This window comes from Papilio xuthus, unplaced genomic scaffold, assembly GCF_000836235.2.
Source record: "Papilio xuthus unplaced genomic scaffold, Pxut_1.1 DF827777.1, whole genome shotgun sequence".
Taxonomy (NCBI): domain Eukaryota; kingdom Metazoa; phylum Arthropoda; class Insecta; order Lepidoptera; family Papilionidae; genus Papilio; species Papilio xuthus.
This window is the reverse complement of record NW_013530872.1, coordinates 6,486,382-6,511,714: the sequence shown is the minus strand read 5'-3', so window position 1 is coordinate 6,511,714 and position 25,333 is coordinate 6,486,382. Positions and strand designations below refer to the sequence as shown.

The following is a 25,333-nucleotide window of genomic DNA, read 5'->3' as shown; positions in this document are numbered from 1 at the left end:
TGAAAATACTTGAAATATGGCATAGATGTAGATGAAAGTCTGGAAGAACACATGGGCTATTAATTTTTTTTTAAGTACGTGACCAGTCTAAGTGACAGTACTTCGAACGTAAGGATAGGCATCTGATGTTGTTCGTGTCCTCTCCAAACAAACTTTAAATGTGGTGTTGCTCATATTCTTCGCCAGAATGTCATAGTCAATAAGTAGTAAATTAGATATATCATATAGCTTGTTTTAATTCGAGGATGTTCATCATGAAACTATACATTACAATCGTGTGGGATTGGATATCGTTAGTTAGTGGAACGTATTGTGGTAGACAATAAAACAATCTGCGAAAGTAGTAAAAATGAAGTACGCTTGTAAGTGGACAAATGAGGCTTGTCACATTGCGGTCAACAAGGCAATTCAATACGACAGTCAAGTATTAAATGCATATATAACTCTCCAACAATCACGGAACGATTCCTCATTGATGGTGACTTGTTTCTCATAACTCTGTTTTATTGTTTACTAAATATCGCCCGCGACTTCGTCCGCGTAAAATTAAAAACTTGATTAGTAGCCTATGTGTTCTTCAGGCTATGTTCTACATATGTGACTGTGTGTAGACGAGATTGTTAGAGTTAATTCAAGTAATTTTATTGCCATGATAATTACTTATCGACCACGTAAGGTTTGCTCTTCAAAAAAAAATATTTCTGACTTAAAACAACTGAATAAGTGTAGCTATCATGAAAGAGATAGACTAGACAATAGCTTTTAAAACAAAAAAAGAAAGATAATGAGAACCACAATTAATCATAGTGTTGCCATGTTTCAATTTAAATAATTGACATTTATTATAAAGTAAATGTTGGAAATAAAAGTATATTTTCTTAACGTACAAATGCTACATAATTGGACTGCCAGTTAGTATTAATGTCTGCCCGTAATGAAAGCAGACGGTAAACGCAGTTCTTGTCAAATTATTTGCGCTTGTTCCATTCGTTTTGTATATTTCTTATTTCTCATTCATATGCCATTCATTATCACATTTGTTGATTGTATCTTAAAACAAGATTAAACGATGTTTAACGAAATTAAATTTATTTTATTACGTTTACAAAAGTTAATGTCAATTTAAGTGTTGATACAATGAATAACAGACTATAATCAAAACAAATCAACCTTTTCTGTACTAATTTAATTACTAATCTTTATTTTTCGTCTTTGAGTACATATTTACTTTTTTATAATTTCAATACGATTAAATTTATACTGAATAATAACTTTATCTTAGCAAACTGAATAATCTTACTATCATATTAATATTATAAAATGCGAATGTTAAGATGGATGGATGTTTGTTACAAGGTATCTCCAGAACGGCTGTATAGATCTCGATAAAATTTGGCATAGATGTATAACGTAGTCCGTAAGAACATATAGACTACTAATTAAGTTTTTTTTAAAAATTCCACGCGGACAGAGTTGAGGGCGACAACTAGTTTTTCATAAGTGGCAAACCGTTTTAACTTCACTTGGGTAGATGTAGAAAACCTATACATAAGTGATATTGAATTCGAGTTTAAAAAGATTTTTAACTTCCAAATGGTGTTCACATGACTCGGTTGGTAATAATGAATTACTTTCCTGTAATGGTAATACCGATGCATCATAAAAAGGTTTTAATGACAGGCTTTTACCTCAGCATCCCGCGGCGCTGGTACAGGCAATAAATGAGTTTCGAGTCGCGCTTCGTCACACCACTTGAGTACTGATTGCTGTCATACTGAACTTTTTATAAGATCTGTCGGCAATGGGAATTATTTTTTAATGATAAATATTAAAAATAAATAAGAAATACGAGAAATTATGTAAGCACTTCGAACAACCATAATTTCTCAGCCGTTACTCATTTTGTGTGTGGTCACTCTAAGGATAATACGTATTTATTCCATCTGTGTGTCTTAATCAATTTTTAACGTTACATTTTTTGATCGAGTAGATTAATAACAATTTGAAAATACATCACATGTAAAATTGTAAATACAGTTGTCCTTCGTATGAGAGAGTTCGACCATTTCTCCACCAGCCTTTATAATCAATTTGTAAATTCCATCTCTTATTATATTTCTAAGACTGGACAAAGCTATGTGTACGAGCCTTAATTCGCATGGGTTAAAACATTAACGACGAAGTGAACCCGGAACTATTCTCTATCGTTTACTACCAGCATAAAGACGTTGCTTTTAGAATAAAACGAATTAACTGCTATTCGTTATCTTTTCTCAGGAAGGATGCTTAGTTATAGTTATATATAGGTACGAATAAATAACCTTATTTAAATGGGTAATAGTAATGATGAGGTTTTTTGATGTCTACGCATCAATGCTTATTTTGGTATATTTTGTGTTTTTAACACGCATTAGACTTACCTTAGTAAAGTTTTCATTTTCCTCAATTAGTCCAGACGAATTAAAATGTTTTCTATCAATGGTGTTAGATTTACGTTCTAAACAATTATTTGCATACAACTCGTGAGTTTACTTCTTTATTACAACAAGATTAATTTGACTAATTTTAAAATGCGATTGTTTAGATGGATGGATTGATAGATGTTTGTTTGAAGATATCTCCGGAACGGATCAAGGGATCTTGCTGAAATATGGCATAGATATAGAACATAGTCTGGAAGAACACATAGGCTATTTATTAAGTTTTTTTTTAATTACACGCAGATGGAATTGCGGGCAACCGCTATATAATAATAAAACAAAATACAAAAGCAATAGGATACTTCCACAACGACACAAGAGCATTGATTTACGAAGCGAACATCGATACATCGATATCGGCTAATCGCGTATCGCTCTCATGTAACCATACAATGCTCAATAAACTCGGCTATCTGATGCCGTAAATGAATCAGAGCAACAGCGGTGGCTGAATAAATACCGGCGATGCGTTGTTGCGAACAATATATTGCTTGTATTGTGCCGTTCGCACTTTATAAAATGTGTTTAGTAACGTGTGCTCTTAATATATCTATCCACTGAACATGTAAGATTAATAACTATATCTTATATATAAAATTCTCGTGTCACATTTTTTGTTCCCATACTCCTCCGAAACGGCTTGACTTTTCTTTTCCTCATGAAATTTTGTGAGAATATTGAGTAGGTCTGAGAATCGGCCAACATCTATTTTTAATCCCGCGCGAACAGAGTCGCGGGCGACAGCTAGTTATTCATAGCAATTGCCCACGACTTCGTCATGAAGTAGACAGTAATATTCCCGATTATATCAGCTGCCTTCCAATGGAAGTCCCGTCAAAATCAGTCAAGCAGTTCCCGAGATTAGCTGAATCAAATGCGGCTTCGTGGACAGACAAACAACTAGAAAAAACTTCATAATTTAGTTTCCCATTATAAGCATTGCTAATACATCAAGTTTGTGAATTATGATTTTTTTTCATATTACAAACATACGCTCCAATTTTATTGCTTGTATAGATATACATGTGTATAGATACGGTTTAATAATTTATCTTTCAGTCGGAAATCTTTATATGTAGAACTTCCTTACTCCAACCTTCGTTACTCGGAGTGCCACCTCAAGAACAAGTCGGAAGTCTTTGATGATGTGTCATAACTACGTAAAGATTATCAGGTAAACTTTTTGCTTGTTTTTTCTATTTAAAACATTGTATTTTAAGGAATAAAGGAACAATGTGCGTGTAAAATTAGTTAGATTTTTAAGCTTTAAACAAATAACAATCGAACAAAATAACATTCATGTTTATAATATTAGTTAGGACATATATTCGCGACCAATGCCGAGCGGGTAGCGTGTAACTGAAATAGGACTCATCGCCTCCGCACCGAAGAGCTTTATAATGTCACCGACCGTTTGTGATTTTCGTCAGTTATAAACTATCAGGAATTTGACAGCTTATAGCTTAACTAATCACGAAATATACCACACTTTTAAGTGTTATTTCTTGACAGTCATACCTACATACATACCTAAAGCTACTAACTAACAAAAAATATTTTCACGTATTTGTAATGACACTTCAATTTGTAAATCTTGTTTAGTTGACAGCTTGCGGTCGTTTTATATAAGTCTAGTTCTATTACGAATAGACGAAGTTCACAGTTGGTCGGTGACGTATATAAAGTATTTCACTTTTGTTCTTCTTACTGTACTTTCCATTTCAATAGAACGATTATGATATGTGAATGGTGAATTATTCATATTACCAGCGTGAAAATTATTATAACAAATCTGTGTAATAAATATTTCATAATGTTACTATGTCTTTATTCCTTTAGAGAGTTATGTGGTCGAAATAAAAAGAAATATCCATAAAATTATAAATTTTATTTGGAAACCAGAGCAATCGTAATGAATCAATCAATTAAATTAACTATAAGTCAATATAGCAAGTAATCATGATAAAGAAAATATTTATAAAATGTAAAAAGCTGCGTAAATTGGAACTGTAAAATAAGAATTGTTCAGAACAACAAATTCACTGCTAGTTTTAGATCACAAACATAACAACACTTTTATTTAAAAGTTACTTATTGATAGATCTTTATTTACATTGATTTATAAATAAATATTAAAAAGTTAATTAAGAAAAGTAACTTAGTTATCAAAATGCATATTATTTTTCTAAACAAGAATTTTAAAAGTGCCTTTAAGCTTAACCTGCCTATAACTTTTTATTTCCATCAAAGGTGTGACAAGAACGTTAAAATGTTATGAACATGCATAAAACTAAGATGGCGATAAATGTGTAAGGAAAACTAATTTAATTTAAACTGTAACCTCACTACATAGGTTTTATTTTCCTTTGTAGTATTTCTAATAGTAAAATGCTTAGGATATAGTCCGCGACGTAATAAAAATAAAGAAGGTAATTGACCGGATGGGTAGTTACGCAAGAGTGATATAAAAAAGCAGTTTTCTTTAGCAGTCTGGAAGTTCAACAGCCGCTTGCATACCTGTAAAGGAGTAGATGGATCAAGGATCAAGATAAAAAAACCTAACTAAGACTTTAACGGTTTTCATTCCGTTGTAAAATCCAGGAAACATTGTACGGTTGTTTGGAAGATGTTTTCACAAAAAACTGTAAGTACCTTTGTGTTTTTCGCTTGTTTTAATTGCGCAACAAATCGAGTTATGACTATTAATATTCTGCTGTAATCTTTAGAAAATATTGAGGTTTTGCTAAGCATGTAGTGTCTCTGATTTACCGTTAGGTAGATAGTAAAAAGGTCTTAGACTAAAAGGATAATCAATCATCCAAACGGGATAATTAGTCTGAGTAAAATGTGATAAAAATTAAATGCAGGGGATGTATGGTTTTATTTTTATTATGTTGTAAAGCGGCATTTACGTATATTGCAATCAATTCACACTTCAATTTGCTTAAAAATCCTGTGCAATTCATAATTAGCATGTGTCCGCTACATACCGTATTAAAAACTTTCGTAGATATTATCATACGATAATTGATTCTATTGTTATAGGTAGTATGAAGATTTTGACATTTATTAAAAGATGTACATTAACAAATTAAAGAAACAAAATATTTATTACACATTTTTGCTATTTTAAAAATTAGGCGGTTGCCTTCCATATATGGATGGTTAAATTATAGACTTTTATCAAATATTTCTTTATATTACACATGTCAAAAATATAAAAACGTAAGAATTTTATGAACTTATTCAGTCGGGAATGAGGCCTAGGCTTTATGTTAAGGATTTAATGTTACAATAAGTTTTTAAGATAGACGTTTATTAGAGCACCCCGTGGTGAAAATGAAAGTGATACATTTAATTAGTTTTATGTAGTTGAACATCGTCGTTTTAGATTTATCAATATTAAAGTTTACTTTGTGCACATTTTACTCTAGTCATTTGAACGTAGTTATTTATAAATCGTTTTATGAATAAAGAACAAGATCTTCGCAAAAGTTGTAATTTTTGATACGATTAAACATGAAGTGTGAATCATTCTCCTTTGGTTAAGATTTTCAAAGAATTTCTAAAGTATTTCGTTTGACAAATCAAAAATCACTTTATCTTGTTTGATTGAGTAATGAAATGGACATTAGGTCGTGACAAGACTTTTTTATTTTGACTTTTTAGGAAGTAAGCCAGATTTATTAAAAGACAATATTACGATATACTTGACCCTTATACTACTATCAATAGAGGTTATCGAATTCTCAATAGCTCAACACGCGGGCGTTAGGATAGGTTTGGTAACAATGGCCGCTCCGAGTCTTGTAAAACGAATGGGCCATTTCTCTCGCGATACCAGTCACGACTTTGCCTTCACGATTATAATATACATAAGTTAGGTGGTATTTCTGGACACAAAGTACTTTTTAATATTGGTAAGAACAATTTTTCGTGACTAATTTAAATAAAAACTAAAAATTTAACAAATAAGAAAACAGCAGATGAATAAAAATACAAAACATTCATGTATCAAATTAACAACGGCAAGGCAGATGACATTTAAAATATTCAATTCTACCATAGAAAATCTTATGGAATTTTGTCAATCATAATGTTAAACTTAATTAATTCAGATGACGCTTTTTATTATCTTCATGTTTATTCCTATCATGATGAGTTTTAATCTCACTAATATTCGAGTCGTGTTTGAGATAAGGATGATATACATAAACAGTTACAACGTTTACGCCGCCATTTTGTAATTATGGAAATCTGTCATAGTATCATAACGAAAAAATTACGTTTGTGAAAGCAATTCTTGCTGGTACAGATAATCTACTGAATAATTCAAAACTTGTATTTATAGTAATTTACATAAATATCTTTAACAACTTATCTTCTATGAGTTTTCTTAGAATATTAACCACATAGTTGTTGAATACTGTTGCATACGCACCATAAATATAAAGAATATTTAAACAAAAACATGCTGAACTCATCACTCCATTGGGTACCGTGTCCAGTAGTAAGGAATGGACATAAGAACTTTTGTTAATTTTAATGCCTAGATGTCACCCGTTACGTCCACTCGGAATTAAAAAAAAGTTAGTAAGTAGTCTATGTGTTCTTTCATACTATGCCAAATTTCAGCGAGATTCATACAGACGTACTGGAGATACCTTCTGACAAACATCCTTCCATAAATCTATTCATCTAAACTTTCGCATTTATAAGATTTTTTTTTATTATTCACTTAATTTGTTCCAAATTATTTTTTATTAAAAAAGTGCGTGCTAATTAAACTATTTTGAGGTTAAAAGCGACGCCACATTGTTTGGTCGTCGGTTTAAAAGGGTTCGCGGTAGCCGAAGCGGTAATTGATTATGGTAAGAAACATCTATGTATCGGTTTCGTATCTCGTATCGCATCGTAAATACAATGACCAATAAACTAGGCTATCAGATGTCGTAAATGAAACTGTACGGGCATCGTTGCTGTTAATACATTTTTTTTATACAGTTTTGTCAACGAACCACCTATCTGACTGGTGACTTTAGGGTTATACGTCTAGAATACCTTTTTTGTTCATTGTGGTCACATCAACTCTATAGTGCCTGATATAATTTCGTACAATTTCTAATTATTGCATAGGAAACAATGGAAAAGCCATTATAGCATCGTTTTAAAACTGTTAAGATAACATTTTGGTTATTAAAGCATACATCTTTCGTAAGAGGTAAAATTTGACAATACTTTTTAATTTAATTACAATACTGTACAAAATTTCAGTATTTCGTGATGATATTAAGGTTACGACCGATGTCCAGGGATCCCCATTCCGGTTTCCCGTCGGCTGTTGAACTTCCTATCATCTCGAAAGGGAAACCACTTTTTATTTATATCCACTCTTGCGTAACACGCCATCCGGTTGATCGACTTTTTATTTTATAACCTTATCAACCAATGCAATGTTGCGTTAATGTGAAATGCACCTTAAGATTAAACAGTTAAGTTCAATTTGTATTGCCATAACTTCCTGCAGGACATGCTTGTAGGTATAGACGCGATTAACATATAAATAGCCTTGTTCCGCCCTCATAAGATAGTAAGAGAACTTGCATTACTCCACATTAACATTCTAAACGTGCTTTTGCTATGAAAAAATTATGGTGGTCTATGCTTATAGCAATTTAAATGCATCCAACAAGCATAAGTGCTTGGAGCTTCCCTGTGTCATTTAAATCGCTGTAGAAACGAAGTATTTGACATTGCTCATAGAATCGCTAAACCAAAAGTACTGTTCTACGACATTAGGTACGTAGCATAGAAGTCTCATAAAACACGAAGGTTCTGATGATTCAGTTAAGTTTTGCAGATATTGTAGAGAAAGTAATTATAAACTAGTTTTATTTATTCTTTCCTAGACGAAAAAATGTCATTCTGTATTACAAAAAAAAAAACAAATATTATCGCCTGTATGTTCTAAAATTAGAATCTCCGGCCTAACAGTTACAAAATATGTATAATAAACTAAATAAACAATCATTAGTGTTTTATTAAAAACGGAATAAATTCGATGTTAGCGTGATAAACAGATTATACAAATTGTACGTTCCCCACAGTTTAATTATAGTGGCGAAGTTAAGCCTCAAGACATCTTCGTACGAGGTCTGCACCGACAATTATTGACCATACAAAAGCTACTGGGTAGATAATTGCTATACCCAGTACCAGCTACCCACACGGTAGCCTTTTTGTCAGAGCTCAGGCTTTTAGGTCTTGATGTGTTTATTAAATTGTCGTAAGCAATTTGCGAACGGACGTCGTTGTTACTATTTTTGTACTACCTAACATTTAGAAACCATTACGGAGCAGTATTAAAGGGAATGAAAATAAGCCAAAGGAATTTATACAAAAGCAAGTTCCTAAACTAAATACGTAATAAACTAGACATATAAGACTTGTTCTGTGATGTAAAAGCTTAATCTACACGTGCAAGTGATGTAGATTATATCAACAATTTTAATTATATAAAAATATGAAAAGAAACTTCGAAAGGTTGGTAATTAACGAATGATTAGTAACTCGGTGTTTATTCATTTGTTTATATAAGTTTTTACCATCTCGACGACGAAGTTTCCATCCTTTTTTAGGGGACGTCCCGTGGATTTAGTCCACTGCAATTGCTTCGACTTCATACCTTGTGAGCATAAAGAAATCCGAAGTTTCTGGAATAATTATCTTGGACTTTTTCTGTGATTAATTTAAATTTTATTCGAAAATCTATAATAATATTTAAAATTCTTATGTCACAATGTTAGTTACCATACTCTTTAAGAAATTTTATATGCATACTAAGTAGTTTTGGGCATCTGCTACTATCTATTTTTTAATCCCGCGCGTACGGAGTCGCGGGAGACAGCTAGTACAAGTATGTGTGAAAATAAAATAACTAAAAGGTTTCTCTATTCATTCATTTTGTAAAACTAATACATATTCAATTCTCAAAGAGCAATGCTAATGAGAAACGCAATTAGTGATTCTAGAGTTGTGTATAACTATTTAAACAAAATAAAGCAACATGTCTTGTAGCTTTTCTAACGTAGATATATCGTTGTAGACTCGGACAAATGCAAGTATTAATATAACCATTCATTTTTCAAAGAGGAAACGTGTAAATCAGAGCAGTTTGAATATCCCGTATTTATAGTCAGAATTTAATGAAGCAGGTTTTGTTTAAGAATAAAGTTTAGTACGGGGTAATTGTTTCGTGTATTAAGCCTTTTAGGAATTTTCATTTTTTTCACTTATATTTAAATATTTAATAATTCATCAATACCCATTTCCATTATACTACAAATATGTTTACCCTTCCAGTTTTTAGATCCCAATCACTTGCGCCTTCGACAACTTCGATATAAATATCTATATAAAAACTAGCTCGCTCAGGACTCTGTCCGCGTGGCATTATAAAAATCTAACAAGTAGTCTATGTGTCCTTGCAGTCTTTGTCCTACATCTTTGCCGAACCTCAGCGAGATTCTAACACACATCCATCTATCCATAAATCCAAACATTCGCATTTATAATAATAGTAAGATTAACATATAGCAAAGGATATATAGTGTCAAAATTATTTTATAAATTAAATAAAAGCAGTAACGCTGAGTCAGTACATCGTATTTATTAATAAGGAATTGCAAGCGGAATGCAACAAGAGAAATGACTTGGCAAAAGCGCCGGGGTGTTTTATGACACACCGCGGACAGGTAGCATTAATTTTGAATGGCAGTTTAATTAACTGACCGTTTCATGTATTGTGAGCATTAAAAATATAAACTTTTATCGTCCAGTATCTGAAAGGATGATCAAATAGATATACTAACACTGATGTGAATAATCCTAATCAGATCAGTTCCAGTACATAAACAGGTATTTTTATCAATCTTACTAACAATATACATGCGAATGTTTTGATGGATGTTTGATTGATTGTATCTCCAGAACGGCTGCGTAAATCTCGCTGAAATTTATCATAGATGTAGAATATATCCTGGCAGAACACATAGACTACTAATTAAGTTTTTTTAAATTCCGCGACGACGGCGTTGCGGGCAGCAGCCAGTTAGAATATACTTTTGCAGTATCAAGAGCGTTTTTCACTCTTAAGTGACTACCTAAACACGCAAGAAGTTTAACCTGAGCATTTCAAAACTATTTATTAGACATATTTTCCATTAAAATCATAAATTGCTATATAAATCTGAACATGCATAATATTTAGAAAGCATTACACTGACATATAAAATTCCAAACCGACCATCTGATATTGGAATGGGTAATAAAAAAAAACTTGCGTATTAAAGCGCGGATGGGCGGAGGCGTCAAATTCTATATCATTTACGCATCGCCCACACGCAGCCCGCGCTTGTGCCCGTGCCCACAGAACAGATTGTCTATCAATGAATCTCTTATATTACAATAATATTGCCATCCCTTTCATTCTCTATAATAACGTATGAGACAATAATATGTTCTAATATAAGTATTGCGGCAGAAGAGTATCACAGTATGGATAACAAACGGCTTGCCTCGGAAATTTATAATCTGTGCGACTCGAATGTATTGCTTTTGTAAATCGAAGTGACATACCAACAGACAAGTAAAGGATCACCGCAAATTATTCCTTGTGGTTACGTTACGCTACTAACCAGTATTATTTTGTAATAAGTTTTTTTTAATATGACAAATAAGAGTTCTTACTCCTACAAATATTATAAATGCGAATGTTTGGATGGATGGATGGATGTTAGAAAGGATCTCGATGAAATTTGGCATGTATGTAGAGCACAGGCAACTAAGTAAGTTTTTTTTTAATTCCTTGCAGACAGAGTCGTTTGCGACAGATAGCTGTAAAATAAAAATGAATGTTTCGAGAATTGTTAGACATCTCTCGTATAAAACGTTAAAATCATAATTAATATATAATACATAGTTTACGTTCAATCCAATCAAGTTTGAATTTTGCGGAGCACTTGTTTCAAAGAAATTATTCACGTCATTTTAATAAATATATGACACAAAATGATTTCTTGATAGTACCAGCTAGGGCTTTAGACTATTTGCAGTAGTCGGTAGATGGCGCGTAATTGCGGTGGCACTACCAAGTTTGTGCCACAATGTTTTACTTAGCAAGATTCATATAATTATGATAATGCGAACTTATAATTTTATTGTTCCGTTTATCGCGATATGAACACCATTATTTTTTATGAATTATTAAGGATCCTATTATCTGTGTATCTTTTTTCATTTTATTTAAAACGAAGGCGAGTTTTAATATGTCAACATGCAAACATTTATCACGGTTTCTTTTAAGTAAAGATATATTAATATTTAATTTTAATGGGCTTTACAAGGCAAATATGTCTGAATTAAACCCATCATCTTATGTCTTGCAGCAAATACTCTTCCTGCTGTATGCACTTTGAGAAATAAGTTTACATTGAAAATATTTAATGTGAATTTCAATCGACTGTTTTCTAGTTGTTCGTCTAATTGAATTGCACATTTTATCTATGTTCGTATCTCACGGGTCGTGCATACGGCGTGGCGTGCGGCGACGGGTATTACAATATTCAAACTTTACAGTGGCTCGTTGTTATCTTTCCGAGCGTATTTCCACGCAACTGGGTACCAGGTAGAAATACTAATGGTAGAAAAAATGCAGAAGTGTACTCCGTCCGTAAACGTCCCATCGATACTTAAAATTGTTCTACGAAACATTTCTTGCGAAATTAGGAGCAGTCATAAAGTTTGTATGTTAGTATACAGACTTTGCACGTTAGAGAACCCACAACCCGCTGCGAATATCACGTTCCGTTGGCATTTTGTACTCATTAAGCGCTTGAATTATTTACTTATGTTGCATTTATTACTATTATATCTAGCTTTAGGATGTTTTGAGGATATTTATCAAAATACAGAGTGTTTTTAAATTGTTAATTTATACTATGCGCTATGAGCAAATTATAACTATTTGGAAACAAATTAAATTGAAATCTTAAATACGAATGTTCGTGTGTATGATTAGATGGATGCATGCATGTTTCTTAGAAGGTATCTCCAGAACGTTGAAACAAATCTTGATGAAATTTGGTGTAGAAGAAAGACATAGTCTGGAGGAATACATTAAGTTATTTTTTAATTCTCGGTGGACAGAATCACGGGCGACAGCTAATTCTTTATAAAAGCGATAGAGACATAAAAGTTCAGCCAAATAAAAGACACAAAATAAGTGTGTTTGATTATTTTTATGCAGTACTGCATCAGACTGCTTTAAATGAAATTTCCGAGACAAGTACACTTCATCAATATGTCAGCTCAGTAATGACCGCTCTTGTGTTCATTGCATGCTAAATTTAAGTTCATTAAAAGATTCCGATTGTAATAAAAAATAATTTTCCTTCGTTTCCAATAGTAGGATAAATGATACGACTCTGTTCGCGCAGAATTAGAAACAAACTTAATTAATAACCTTAGGAGCTCTTCCAGACTATGTTCTACATATATTCCAAATTTGAACAAGATCCACGCAGCCGATGCGGAGATACCTTAAAATAAACATCAATCCATCCATCTAAACATTCGCATTTATAATATTAGCAAGGTTAAGAAATATCGTTTAGAGTTGATATAACCGCCTTGTGGTAACATCGTTGTATATGGCAAAGTCGTCTACACCCAATGTGTTGCGTGCGAATTGAGCAGTAGGATCGCAGTTAGTAACCTAGGATCCTCGCTGTTCCTGGGTCAATAACCGACTCTATCCTGTAGTCACGGCGCCGGAGGGCCGATAGAGGGCGCTATAAATTTCAATAGCTTTGATATCAAACACCAGTTCTCTAATCGGCGTACATTGTATACCTTTAATTTTTACAATTGTGATATTAAAAATGTTATTATTGATTTACAAGAAAAAACGATAAAGTCTTTGACCACGTTAACCAAATCTCTTAACGACCTAAGTGAGAAATATTTTCGTAAATATTACTTTTTGAACGCGCATAATCAAGCAAATTTTTTTAGAAATGCATTGTGGTGACGTAGAATAGTACATTTATAAAGGTAAAAAAATATTTAAACAATAATTGCATTGCAATCTGCTTGCTTATTCTGTTCATTTCAAACGCGTTCAAGTGTAGCGTAAAATAATATCGTGCTATGTAATTGTGAGTCGATCAGCTTGAAATGGCGAGCCAATTGGTGGAAGAATGCATTTTGCGGTTTACATTAAAGCTTTTTTTTATTAAAAATTAAACAGTGAAAAGATAAAGCAATCATTTCTACTAACTACAAATTGGTTTTGTTGATAGAAAAATTTTTCATCGCTGCGAAATAATTTTCGTATATTTTTGCTAATTTTAATAACTAGTCGCCCGCGACACCATCCGCGTAGAATTCAAGAAAAAAATATTATATATAATTTTTACTCATCGGTAACATTACTGTATCATAGAGAATAGGAATAATAAGTTTATGGACGAGTATTTCGGCAGTGGAAGCCTAAGGTAATATTATATTTAATGTTTATTTGACCTTGAGAGTATAGGGTAAATGCCATTGTTATTGATCACTATTATTTATCGAAATTATACACTGAATGAAATCAATATTCCTGGACAATAATATTTAATTGTAGGGAATGTAATTATTACAGTGGTAATGCTTTTGAAACTTATTAATGTATGCAAATAACTGTCAGATAACTGTACTGCGTGTACGTGTTACATTAATAGCGTTGTTACCCTAACGAGCGGACTGTTATGCGGATGAATATAAAATTTACGAAATTTTTATGCTTTTCATGATAAAAATGTTAACATAGCTTGTATTGCCCTCGTAACATGAATATACGTTTACTTGTTTGTTCCACTAGTGCTTCTCCTTTTTTTGGAGTTCAGTGTTCCGGTCAAGTCTTTGTGTAGCTTTGAAGTGTAATGAATTGTTTATTACATTTTAATAAATGCGGCTTATCACACAAATCAGCTGGATAAGGATCAATGGTGTCCAATAAAAAAAAAATGACGATTAAATGTGTTCACGTTTTGAATTTTAGTTTACAACCTATGAGACATACGTGTATCAATAAACCATTTTTTTACCTAACCATATACCTTATAATTGTTATTCATTTCGCGTTTGTTTACTGGCAACTTCAATTATTACTAACGAACTTTTTATTGATCATAAAAGCCTATTATGGTATAAGAACCTGGTGATCTGGACTTGTTAAATAGATCAAATGTCATCCAAATATGAAAATATCTTCCATGAATAGCGAATTTTATGGAGTAGCATTCTAAATTAAAGCTACACAGTTCGTGCACAGAGTATTTAACAAACTACAAATTATCTTCTTTTATTTAGATTCGTGATACAAGACGTCGGATCTAAACAGTTTGTGAAAAGAGTCATCACCGTTTCTGACCGTGTCTGGCAATTTTGTTACATCGATGTCGGAATATTTCTAAATATTGAAAAATCATAATAATTGTTTTAATGATTTTTTCATAATTATTGTTTACCAACATTCCGTCCGAAGTAAAAACCAAGCATATAGAAGCTACTAAAAACAGAGAAGAGTTGAGAACCTACTCCTTTTAAAGGTTAATTTAGGCTCACCTAAACGATAAAGGTTCTGATTTTGAACATCTTCGTACAGTTAGGAAGAAATTCCGACACTGTGTCGGTGTATCGACGCAACACTAGCCTTATTAAAATCTCAACGTTTATATCCCCTCACAATCTGACACTTGACTCGGTAACAAAAGCGCGCCATTAGTTATAAATTATTCTTATTTATAAAATTCTCGTGTCACAATTTTCGTTCCCATTCTCCTCCGAAACGGCATACTCGAGTAGGTCTGAGAATCGGCTACTTTGTATTTTTTATCCCGTATCTATTATTTATAGTATCCCGCGCGGACGGAGTCGCAGGCGACAGCTAGTAATGACTAAAAGTACATAGTAAGAAAGTAGTTAACTTCACTAGAAGGAACTTCATTGCAAGTAAAACTATGTCAAGAAATCTTTTTTATTCCCATTTTTATTGAGATCGTCTAACATCAAGTTTATGAACACTATACATAAAGAGGTGTTTCTCACGCTTTTCCCTTTGTTTTATTCTTGTGGTTTCCTTTCAAACAAGTATCGTAATGATTTGAGCTGTGAAGAAAACCTGTTCATGTTATAGACATCGTTCATATCCATCCAGACTGATGAGGGATAGGCAGCATAATGTGTTTTCTGAACTATTAACCAATAAGCTATCCATTATAGACCGATCGGTGATATCTATACTAATATTATAAAGCCGAAGAGTTTGTTTAAAGGCGCTAGTCTCAGGAACTACTGGTCCGATAAAAAAAATCTTTTTTTGTTGGATAGTCCATTTATAGAGGAAGGCTTTAGACTACATAACATTACGCTGCGACCAATATTTTTTTTAATTCCACGCGGACGAAGTAGCGTGCGAGAGCTAGTTTTAAATGTAACGGTTGCGTTTGTGATATATTGATAAAATTCTATTCCACATCCTTAAATAAAATAATAGAATCACTTTCTACTTTATAGATTAAAATATTATCACACAGTTAAAGACAAAAAAACTATCCTCTTTGGATTCCGAAACAGGAAAGAGGGTTATTAAAAAGGATGTTAAATAATTAAAGACTAATTATAAAATTATAATTAAATATTAGTACGTAGTCTTTAAATAGAAGACAGGTTTTGTTTAGATCGTTAGCCTTAGCATTTGCATGGTAGAGGAAATAACAACTGGTATAAGACGACTAGATATTCTTGTTTGCGAGTGTTTAGAATGATTAGCCACGTACCACGCATCGCGTTGTGCAGGGCTAATGAATCGTGATGGACCACTCGCGAGCTATGCGCTGTTGAGGATACCATTTCTATGTTGTATAATTGTATGCTATTACAATTTAAATATTAATGAAAATAACTATAATAAAACGTAAAAACTCCAATTCATATGTTTTACAAGATAAATTCTTTTAAAATGAAAGATGGTAAGAAATATGTACATAAGAATTTACGTCATACCAATAACTGTGCTATTAATCCTTTTACCACGTACTAGTAACATACTAGCGAATTTCATATGAAGAATCGAATATGGACAATCAAGTAATCTTTTATATTCTATCATTGCTTTCATAATTAGGTTGAATCATAATCTTGATTAGAAATGTGGTTTTCCCGGTGAGTTACACAATCACTTACATTTTTTATATGGAAACTATTTTTGAAAAATTGCAATATTAACTACTATAAATTTATTGACGAAATGTTTTTTAAGTGAGATTAACGCAAAATCGTGACTAAAAGCCTACGGGAGTTATTGAAAGATTAGTAATGTGACAAAAGCATGAAAATTTGGAGGTTATTCAGCCGAATTCCCGCCATAAAGTTAACAGTAAATATTCCATTAGCTCTTTTGTTATAAAAACCGTAACATCATGACTGACTTTTTATGAAGCAATATTTTTTAAGAAATACAATAAGGAGATAAAAAATATTTGATAAATAGCTTATGAAATTACGGAATTAGTTTTTGTGAATTGTAAAATGTCTTTCTCAAATTCATCATCAGCTCACTATACGTCCCCACCGAGGGGCTCGGAGCCTGCCCTAAGTTACGGGTGACTAGGCCATAGTCAACCACGCTGGCCAAGTGCGGGTTGGTTGACTTCTCACATATCATTGAATTTCTTCTCAGATATGTGCAGGTTGCATCACGATGTTTTCCTTCACCGTAAAAACGTCGGATAAATTTACATATGTAAATCGGAAATCGAAAACGCATTGGTACATGGCGGGATTCGAACCCAGGACCTGCAGATCGCAAGTCAAGTGCCTGACCCCTGAGCCACCAACGCTCATACATTCTCAAATTAAATAAATAAAATAAAATTTATTGCTATAAACATTGGTATAAGATTTCAACTCAAAAACATAAGAATAAGATTGTTCATCTGAAATCGAATCCGACTATTGTTTTAAAAAGTTGATTTTTATTGCTCTTACAAATATAGATTATATAACTGCAGCCATCAAATATATAGTTAGTCATAAATATGTTCTGTAAGCAAATTATATAACTTTTGTATTGTAATAAATACACCTATTGTTCCATTGAAGAAGATTCGAAGAATGTTAATGTTTGATAGTAGAATAATCTGAAACAAAAAGTACAATTTACGTACACAATATTGCGTGACGAAATAAATCGCCAATCGTATTCACATAATGACGCGTTGACAAGTTTTCTACAGACGGCAATGATGGAGAGAATCCAAATGTCATTGAACACATAATGACAACACATGGCAACACATTATATAAAGCTTTTTTTTTTCAGAGGGGAATGCTTTATACATACTCCGCGCCCCGGGGGGGACGCGGTAGTTATGTGGGATTCTCCTCCATAGCGGAGGCATTCCCACAAAACCCCTCTGTTCCTCCAACGCATCGGGACGGGACCACGGGCACGCTTTCGCTCTCGTCCGCGGCCCACATTATATAAAGCTGCCCATATGTCGAAAAGAATTATTATGAGTCCTAGGCAATAGGTTCTTTTCTGAAACAAAAGGAAAACATACAATTAATTAGTTTTGTATACAAAAAGAGGATTTTACCTGTTAATTGATTTTATCAATAAAAATACTTAATATATTACTTTTTGTTATTCCTGTGGCAATAGGCCGGTCACATTTGTCGGGACAGCAACGTCAGGTGGGGGAGGACTTGGCAGGGTATCAGGAATATTGGGCACCGTCCTTTCAAGTTGAACGAAGACTTAACGAACGGCGGAAAGTCGTGTGAAAGACGGAGGCCCAAATAAATAAAGCATTAGGGAAGGCCAATGTCCAGGTCGATCATGATCGTTGATCGTTGAGCACCTCGCTGTTCCCGCTGCTCGTTTGCCCCCTTCTGTTATAAAAAAGATTGTGAGTAACAACTTAACTTCTTAATAGTGTAAAATAAACAAAATGTTTGTATTTTTCTTTTATAATAATAGTGTTTCCACAAGAACGACTTTTATGATCGGCCTCTATCCATGTAGGTGTCGGTAATAACCCGCCATAGCCTTTCCCGATAGTAATTTTTATGTTCATATATTTTAGAATGTTATGGCAGTTCAGTCGATAAACCAGCACTATATCTAGGTCATTATGATCCTAAAGGTTACCTATCGCGATCAGACGCCGATAAAAAATAGATATAATAATCATCAAGTGCTTGTGGAGTTCTATACTATACCCTAATTTAAGTATGTTGGCCTTTTTAGACTTTGTTATTCCGCTAAGTGTGTGGCACTTATTTATATGACTACAGTCGAACATGGATAAGCAAGAAACCTCTAAAAGCGACAGTCATTGTGCAGTCCCGATGGACAACCTCCATAAGAAAGAAACTCGGGTAAGAGAGAAAACTCTATAAGCAAGAAAAATATCACGGTCACTTGGTCTCTCCCCAAAATTTGCAATCTGGGAAAACTGTGGTAAGACGTACGCTTCGCACCAATCTCTGGTAAGTCTTTTATTTTTATGTTCCTCAATTATAAGTTTACATATGATGATTATTTTTGTTGTATACTTATTAACAGTTAAATGGGTTGTCGCGGTGCATTTTTTACCCTCTGGTTTTTAGTAATTGCAAGCTTGGAATGATCCTTTCTCACGTTTTTGTATACAAAGAGACAAAAAGGATTTTGCCTGTTACACAATATTAAGCCAGTAAAACATTGAAAGTGGTTGTTACTGACCACTTTTTATTGCATATAAGTATACATTTTGCAAATTACAGCATCTTTTTAGTTACGACTAATGCACTAAACTTGTTCGTCAAGTCCAAGATTGTGCTTACCTTTAGTAAGTACAAATTATCTTATGTAAAGGAGCTATTTATTATCTTCGACTCCTAATATATTACGTTCTTACAAGATTACTTACTAGTTTTGTAAATTATCGATGTTTTATTTTATGTCAGGAAATGTTTTATTATTATAAAATTCTAACTACAATCAGCCCTCATTAAAATATTCAACTTTACCCTGTGTCTAATTGTTAGCAAAACTTTTAGACATTATTATTATAGTTAAAATTCTTTGGCGCGAATGGCGCGCTTTTGTTACCATGTCAAGTGTCTGATTGATTAGTGAGGGGACGTAAACGTTGATATTTTAACACACACACACAGAAAACAGGCGTCAAGTGGAAGCAATTCCGCGTTTCGTTTGATGAGTGTGCGTCCCGGAGGCCTATTTTTAGTCCTCTTTCCCTTCCCACCCTTTTTCTCATAAGAAAAGCATGGGAAGTGGAAGTAGACTTTCCGGATGAGAGGATACATGGGAAGGGAAAATATTTTCTTTCTGTGCATCCCCTCCTCCGTCAATAAAAGGTAGGCAACGCATATGCCTATGGGCAACGTTCGCTTCGCTATTTCAGCGATTTAAGGTGGCCGCTCGTTCGTTTGCCAACTTTTGATATAAAAAAATAAGGATAGTATTGCGCCGATACAACGGCACAGTGTCGGATTTTCTTCCTAACATAACATTGCAATGAATTGGTACAAAGTACGCAAGTATTTTTAATCAAAACATTAATTATCTCGTACCTCATTTCGTCTGATAATTGGGTGCATCCTAGATGCCTAATGTTAGTCCGTTTCGCTTTTCCATCGTTTTCTTATAAGGAAAAGACTATCTTCTTGTTGTCCTTCCCCTTCTCTATCGATTAAAGGTAGCCAAAGCATCTGCAAATGTCTATGGGAAACTGTCATTTCTCTATGTTGCCGAATTCAAATGACCACTCGTTCCTTTGCTACCTTTACATATAAAAAATAGTTTTTTAGTTTACAAAGTTTAGTTTTTCTTTTGGAACGTCGTGTACTAATACATTACATACAATCAAAACAATATATCTGCTGCTGCCATAACACAACCAGTTTTTAAGTAACAAATCTTGATTATAATTTAGATTACGTTTTATAATAGCAGTAAGTGACCGTTTTGACAACCAAATGATGAACATAAAGCATATGAGGCAATATATCATTTTGACATTTGTTAAAAAAAAACCTGCGTACAAAATGTTATTAAGCATACATTTCCTTTTATATAAGAAACGCTAATGAGAATCTTGTTACATTAAGAGCAATAAATCATAAACAATTATAGTGACGTCATAAAATTTATTGGTTTGTTTTTATATTAGTTTTATCTAATTCTAGCGTCAATAACTGTCACAATTATAAAATCAAGTTCCGGTATAAACCAGTGTAAAAAATGTATAGATGGATGAATGTTTGTTTGAAGGTATCTCCTTAACGGCTCAATGGATCTCGTTGAAATTTGGCATATGGAACATAGCTTGTAAGAACACTAATTAAGTTTTTTTTTAATTCCTCGCGGATGAAGTCGCGGGCGACAGCTTTTTAAAGGTAAAAAAATAATAATTGCGCTTTGTAAGTACTTAAGGGAACACTAAAGTTAAACTGCTTAAAACTCTGAGTGTAATTATCAAGTTAAACAAGATAGTTAAGACAAGTGGTAGATTGTTTAGTAATTGTGAGTACGATGCTAATATGGTATTGTGTGTGACCCGCTTCACATGTGAATGCAAGTGGCACATCGCTAACAAACAATATGCGACTAACTGTAACATTCCCACGACATTCCCGCACATGTCCTTCTAACCTTTGTACAGGAACATATATTTCTAGACAAACTTTAAATGCTAACGGTTTTTTTAATGAATCAATTGTGTACTATGCCAAATCAAGTGAACATGATGATATCTCTGTTTTTCATTAGTCTGCATCATCGTCATCTGATTTTTGATTCCTTCAAGTAGGTTTCTTATACCTTTTTAATCGCCACTTTACTGAATCATAGTCTCTTTTTATCACATGATTTTTAACAGTGGTAGAGCCCGCTTTAACATCTTCGCACAAACTGGCCCGGTTCGCCCGGTGAAATACCACGACCAGACAGAAGACAGACGTGAAGTGGAAGCAATTCCGCGTTCGTCTGATGAGTGTGCGTCCCGGAGGCCTAATTTAGCCATCTTTCCCTTCCCACCTTTTTTCTTATAAGGAAAGGATGGGAAGTGAAAATGGACTTTCCGGATGAGAAGATGCATGGAAAGGGAATATATTTTCTTCCTGTGCATCCTCTCCTCCGTCGATTAAAGTTAGGCAACGCATATGCGATTCCGTGTGTCTATGGGCAACGGTCACTTCGCTATATCAGCGCTTTCAGGTGGCCGCTCGCTCGTTTGCCACCTTATAATATAAAAAAAATGATAACCTTCATGCTCGTGCAATTGGAATTTGTTGATGTATGAGATCTATGTTACATTGTTACATCATACTTTTGAATTAGTAAGAAGAATGTAACAAATAACTGGCTAGTCTAACGCCTAGGGTTCAATACTCTGTGCGCCGGCCGCGGCCCTAACGAACGAGATGACTCCGCTGCGATAACACGTGCATTTCAATAAGCCACGCGGCTGAATGTCACACATACCTGGCTGGTACATCTAAATCAAGTAGACTTTTTCTGACCATCACACCATCATTGCCAGTGATCGTAGAAAAACTTTAATGGTTTGTAACCAACTATTTGTATTAATTGTAGTCTTTATGTTATATTTTCCGTAACTATACAGGTTTTAATTTATCTATCTAGGTCATTATCATTTTATAGGGTATAGTTTCGTAGAATTATTGGTTGATGATGGTAGAAACAGCTTATAATAATTTGATTGTTACGAAGTCGTATTTTGACCTGAGATTCGGTTCATACTCATAGTAGAGCGCTGTTTTCTATAAAAGAATACTAAGCTTATTTGGGAACTATTTTCACTACTTTTACTACTAAATACGAGAATATTCTAACATGAAAATATTGTGAATAAAAGTAATATCAGTAAGTGCCCATGAAAATATATTGCGTTTTTCAAGTTAAATAACAAAACTGGTAAGATTATAAAAAAATGAAATGTGTACACCGCGTCTTAACATTATATGACGCGCTGTAAAAACTAAAATGAGATGAAAAAGTCGAATACGACCACCTCGGAGTGTGGTACAACTTATCAATCTCATGTGGACATGTCGATATTCGTTAACTGCTCGTTATTTTTTGTCATCGATGCTTCATATTAGTAAAGCAATACTTACATTGGTATTTTTATTTCTAATTAAATCAACATTTGATTGGTTATAACATTTAATACCAGTAAAATGATACATTAATTTAATTATTCTTTTAAGTCCAGTTTTGTCTTTTCTGTTGATAGTAATTTTAAAATGATCATCATCATATCTCTGTCCTTATCCCCCTATTTTTAGGGTTTTAGGGGTAGCACAAGTTTTAGGTGCGTACTGCAAATCTATCTAATATCATTTAAATCTTTATTACTAAAAATTGATAAACTTACTTTTTAATATATGTTTCTGTTGTTATTCATTTTAAAATAAAATACAATCATAAACAGATAAATTATTTTACAAATGTTTAATATTGTCTGTCATCGTAAAATGTAGTCAAGACCGTACTCTAGTATTTGAACAACGAGCAAGACATAATTTGTGTAATTAGCTGTCTTGAATTATGTATAAGAGACGCTCGAACAACTTAATAATTAAGGCCTTGTAATTACACGGTGAAGGTATTTAGGTGAAGTGTTTGCGACTTTAATAGTTCACTGTTGTTCACTTACTGTTAGTATATTACTTGTTTTGACAGATCTGGTATCTAGCGCTCACGTGTTAGGAATAGTTCTTAATAAACGGTTATATCTTTTGATTGCGTTGGTTTAGAAATTTTATTTTTTCACAGCATCAAGGGATCGCAGACCTCAGTATTTGATATAAATTCCAGCTTGATATCTTCACGCGTTTTTGAGAAAAAGGGTCTTGACAGACAGACGGACGGACAACAAAGTGATCCTATAAGGGTTACGTTTTATTCCTTTCGAGGTACGGAAACCTAATAAATTATATGTAAAGGCTTAAACAGATAATGTAGTTTTTCAAAGTTTCAGTGTTATTGTAGTGTAGAGACAGGATTGGAAAGATAATGTGTGTTGTAAATCATGGCTCAAATAAAGTAATCATTGCAAATGTCTTGACTTAGCATTTATAAAGAAATAAATATTTTCATATTAATTGTTTTCTTATATAATATATAAAATTCTCGTGTCACAATTTTCGTTCCCATACTCTTCAGAAACGGCTTGACCGATTCTCATGAAATTTTGTGAGCATATTGAGTAGGTCTGATAATCGGCCAACATCTATTTTTAATCCCGCGCAGACGGAGTCGCGGGCGACAGCTAGTATAATAGAAATATAGTGATTAATATTAAATGCTAAGATGTTAAGATTTGTATTTACTAACTGCATCGGTAACAGGAAAAACAAAGAGTACGTTAGGATTATATTATACTTTAAGAAATGTTATTCAGATAAAGCTCAGTCTAATTAATCAGTCTTGGAAATACTACATGGTTTATGAACTTTGTAACTATCAAAGACATAAGCATTTAGGGCACAAAATCTAAATATCGATCTTAGTGAACATCTAATAAGATATTACTATTGGTGTCCACTGCCGAAATGTACCTAAAATTACACTTCATCTTTTATTCTTACACAAAATAAAGATTACTAAATACTCGAAGCAAAGTTAGGTATATATCAGACTTAGTCTTAGGCTACACATACTTTATCATAGAACTAGAGAGATTATAAGCGGGAACTGGTATGGGTGGTTAGATTTCCTTCTTACTAGACGTTTAGAATGATTGCAGTAGGGACGTAATGTTTACACGGCAGCTGATACGGCGCAGTCCGCTGCGGTACCGCGGTCGGAGCGCATGCGCATCGCGCAACATTCACGAAATACGAGAAATTAAATAATAATTAAATAAAATGAATTAAAAAATGCGCGCGTCACGTAAATATATCCGCGTCATTAAGCTATTGCTCGCTGGTGTCACGGTTTTTTGCGTCAGTTGGATCGCAAGCATCAATGAGTGGCACTCGGGGGTGCGCTGGGTTGAGAGACGGGGTGGCCGGAGTGGCCGCGGTGGCCAGGGTGGCCAGGTAGAAGGGCTGGCCACCATGAGAACGATTGTAGCTTACTCGGAAGGCAAACAGGCAGAGATGGACCGACCTTTGCCAGTGGCTTGCGATCGTATGCCTGCGTTCCCGAAAATACCATATTTTGTAAGTTACCCTATTTTTTTTAGAGAATTTTAAATTATTCGTAATAGTAGAAAATAAATAATTTTTATTTATTTTGAAACTACCTTAACATAATTTATTGATAGTTGAATGATAAAAATATTTCACTAAGGATCGACAGTATTATAATATTTAAAAAGGTGCCAGTACTTTCAGAAAAACATTATAAAAAATAAAACATTCCATTTTCCAATTATCCGAATTATTAAAGTTAATAATTAAGTCACAAATAACCTTAATTACTTGTTTCTCATATTTTTGATGTTCCTAACATAATTTACTAACGATATTATTTGTCAAAATTTACATCAAATTCTCTACAAAGATTTTAATCTATGATAAAGAATGTGACTGTTTTTTACGTTTCGCATAAAACATACGAAATCTTTAGTACTAACGGTTGTTTGTTTCCGGTTATTTTTTGCGAATCTTTGCACCACGTAAGATATTCAAATGCACTTTGCGAGACTTGAGAATATAAAGATAAAGGAAATACGATCTATTGTTAAAAGTACTTGTTATTCAGTACT

At 33.4% G+C, this 25,333-nt stretch overlaps 1 protein-coding gene across 4 annotated transcripts in view; it reads left to right on the top strand.

The window, feature by feature from the left end:
- Positions 1 to 2,971: 2,971 nt before the first annotated feature.
- The window catches only part of LOC106116039 (uncharacterized), a 29,634-nt gene continuing 7,272 nt past the window's right edge, over positions 2,972 to 25,333 (top strand). Inside the window, exons 1-4 of one of the 4 annotated variants that reach the window (XM_013309753.1) lie at positions 2,972 to 3,045; positions 3,540 to 3,654; positions 4,970 to 5,124; positions 18,838 to 18,968. In XM_013309753.1, coding sequence (XP_013165207.1) covers positions 18,891 to 18,968 — 78 coding nt within the window. In that variant the 5' untranslated portion in view covers positions 2,972 to 3,045; positions 3,540 to 3,654; positions 4,970 to 5,124; positions 18,838 to 18,890. Of the gene's footprint in view, positions 3,046 to 3,539; positions 3,655 to 4,725; positions 4,790 to 4,969; positions 5,125 to 18,837; positions 18,969 to 23,982; positions 24,786 to 25,333 lie in introns of those variants that run through there. The other 3 variants (XM_013309755.1, XM_013309754.1, XM_013309752.1) reach the window with 3 other exon arrangements.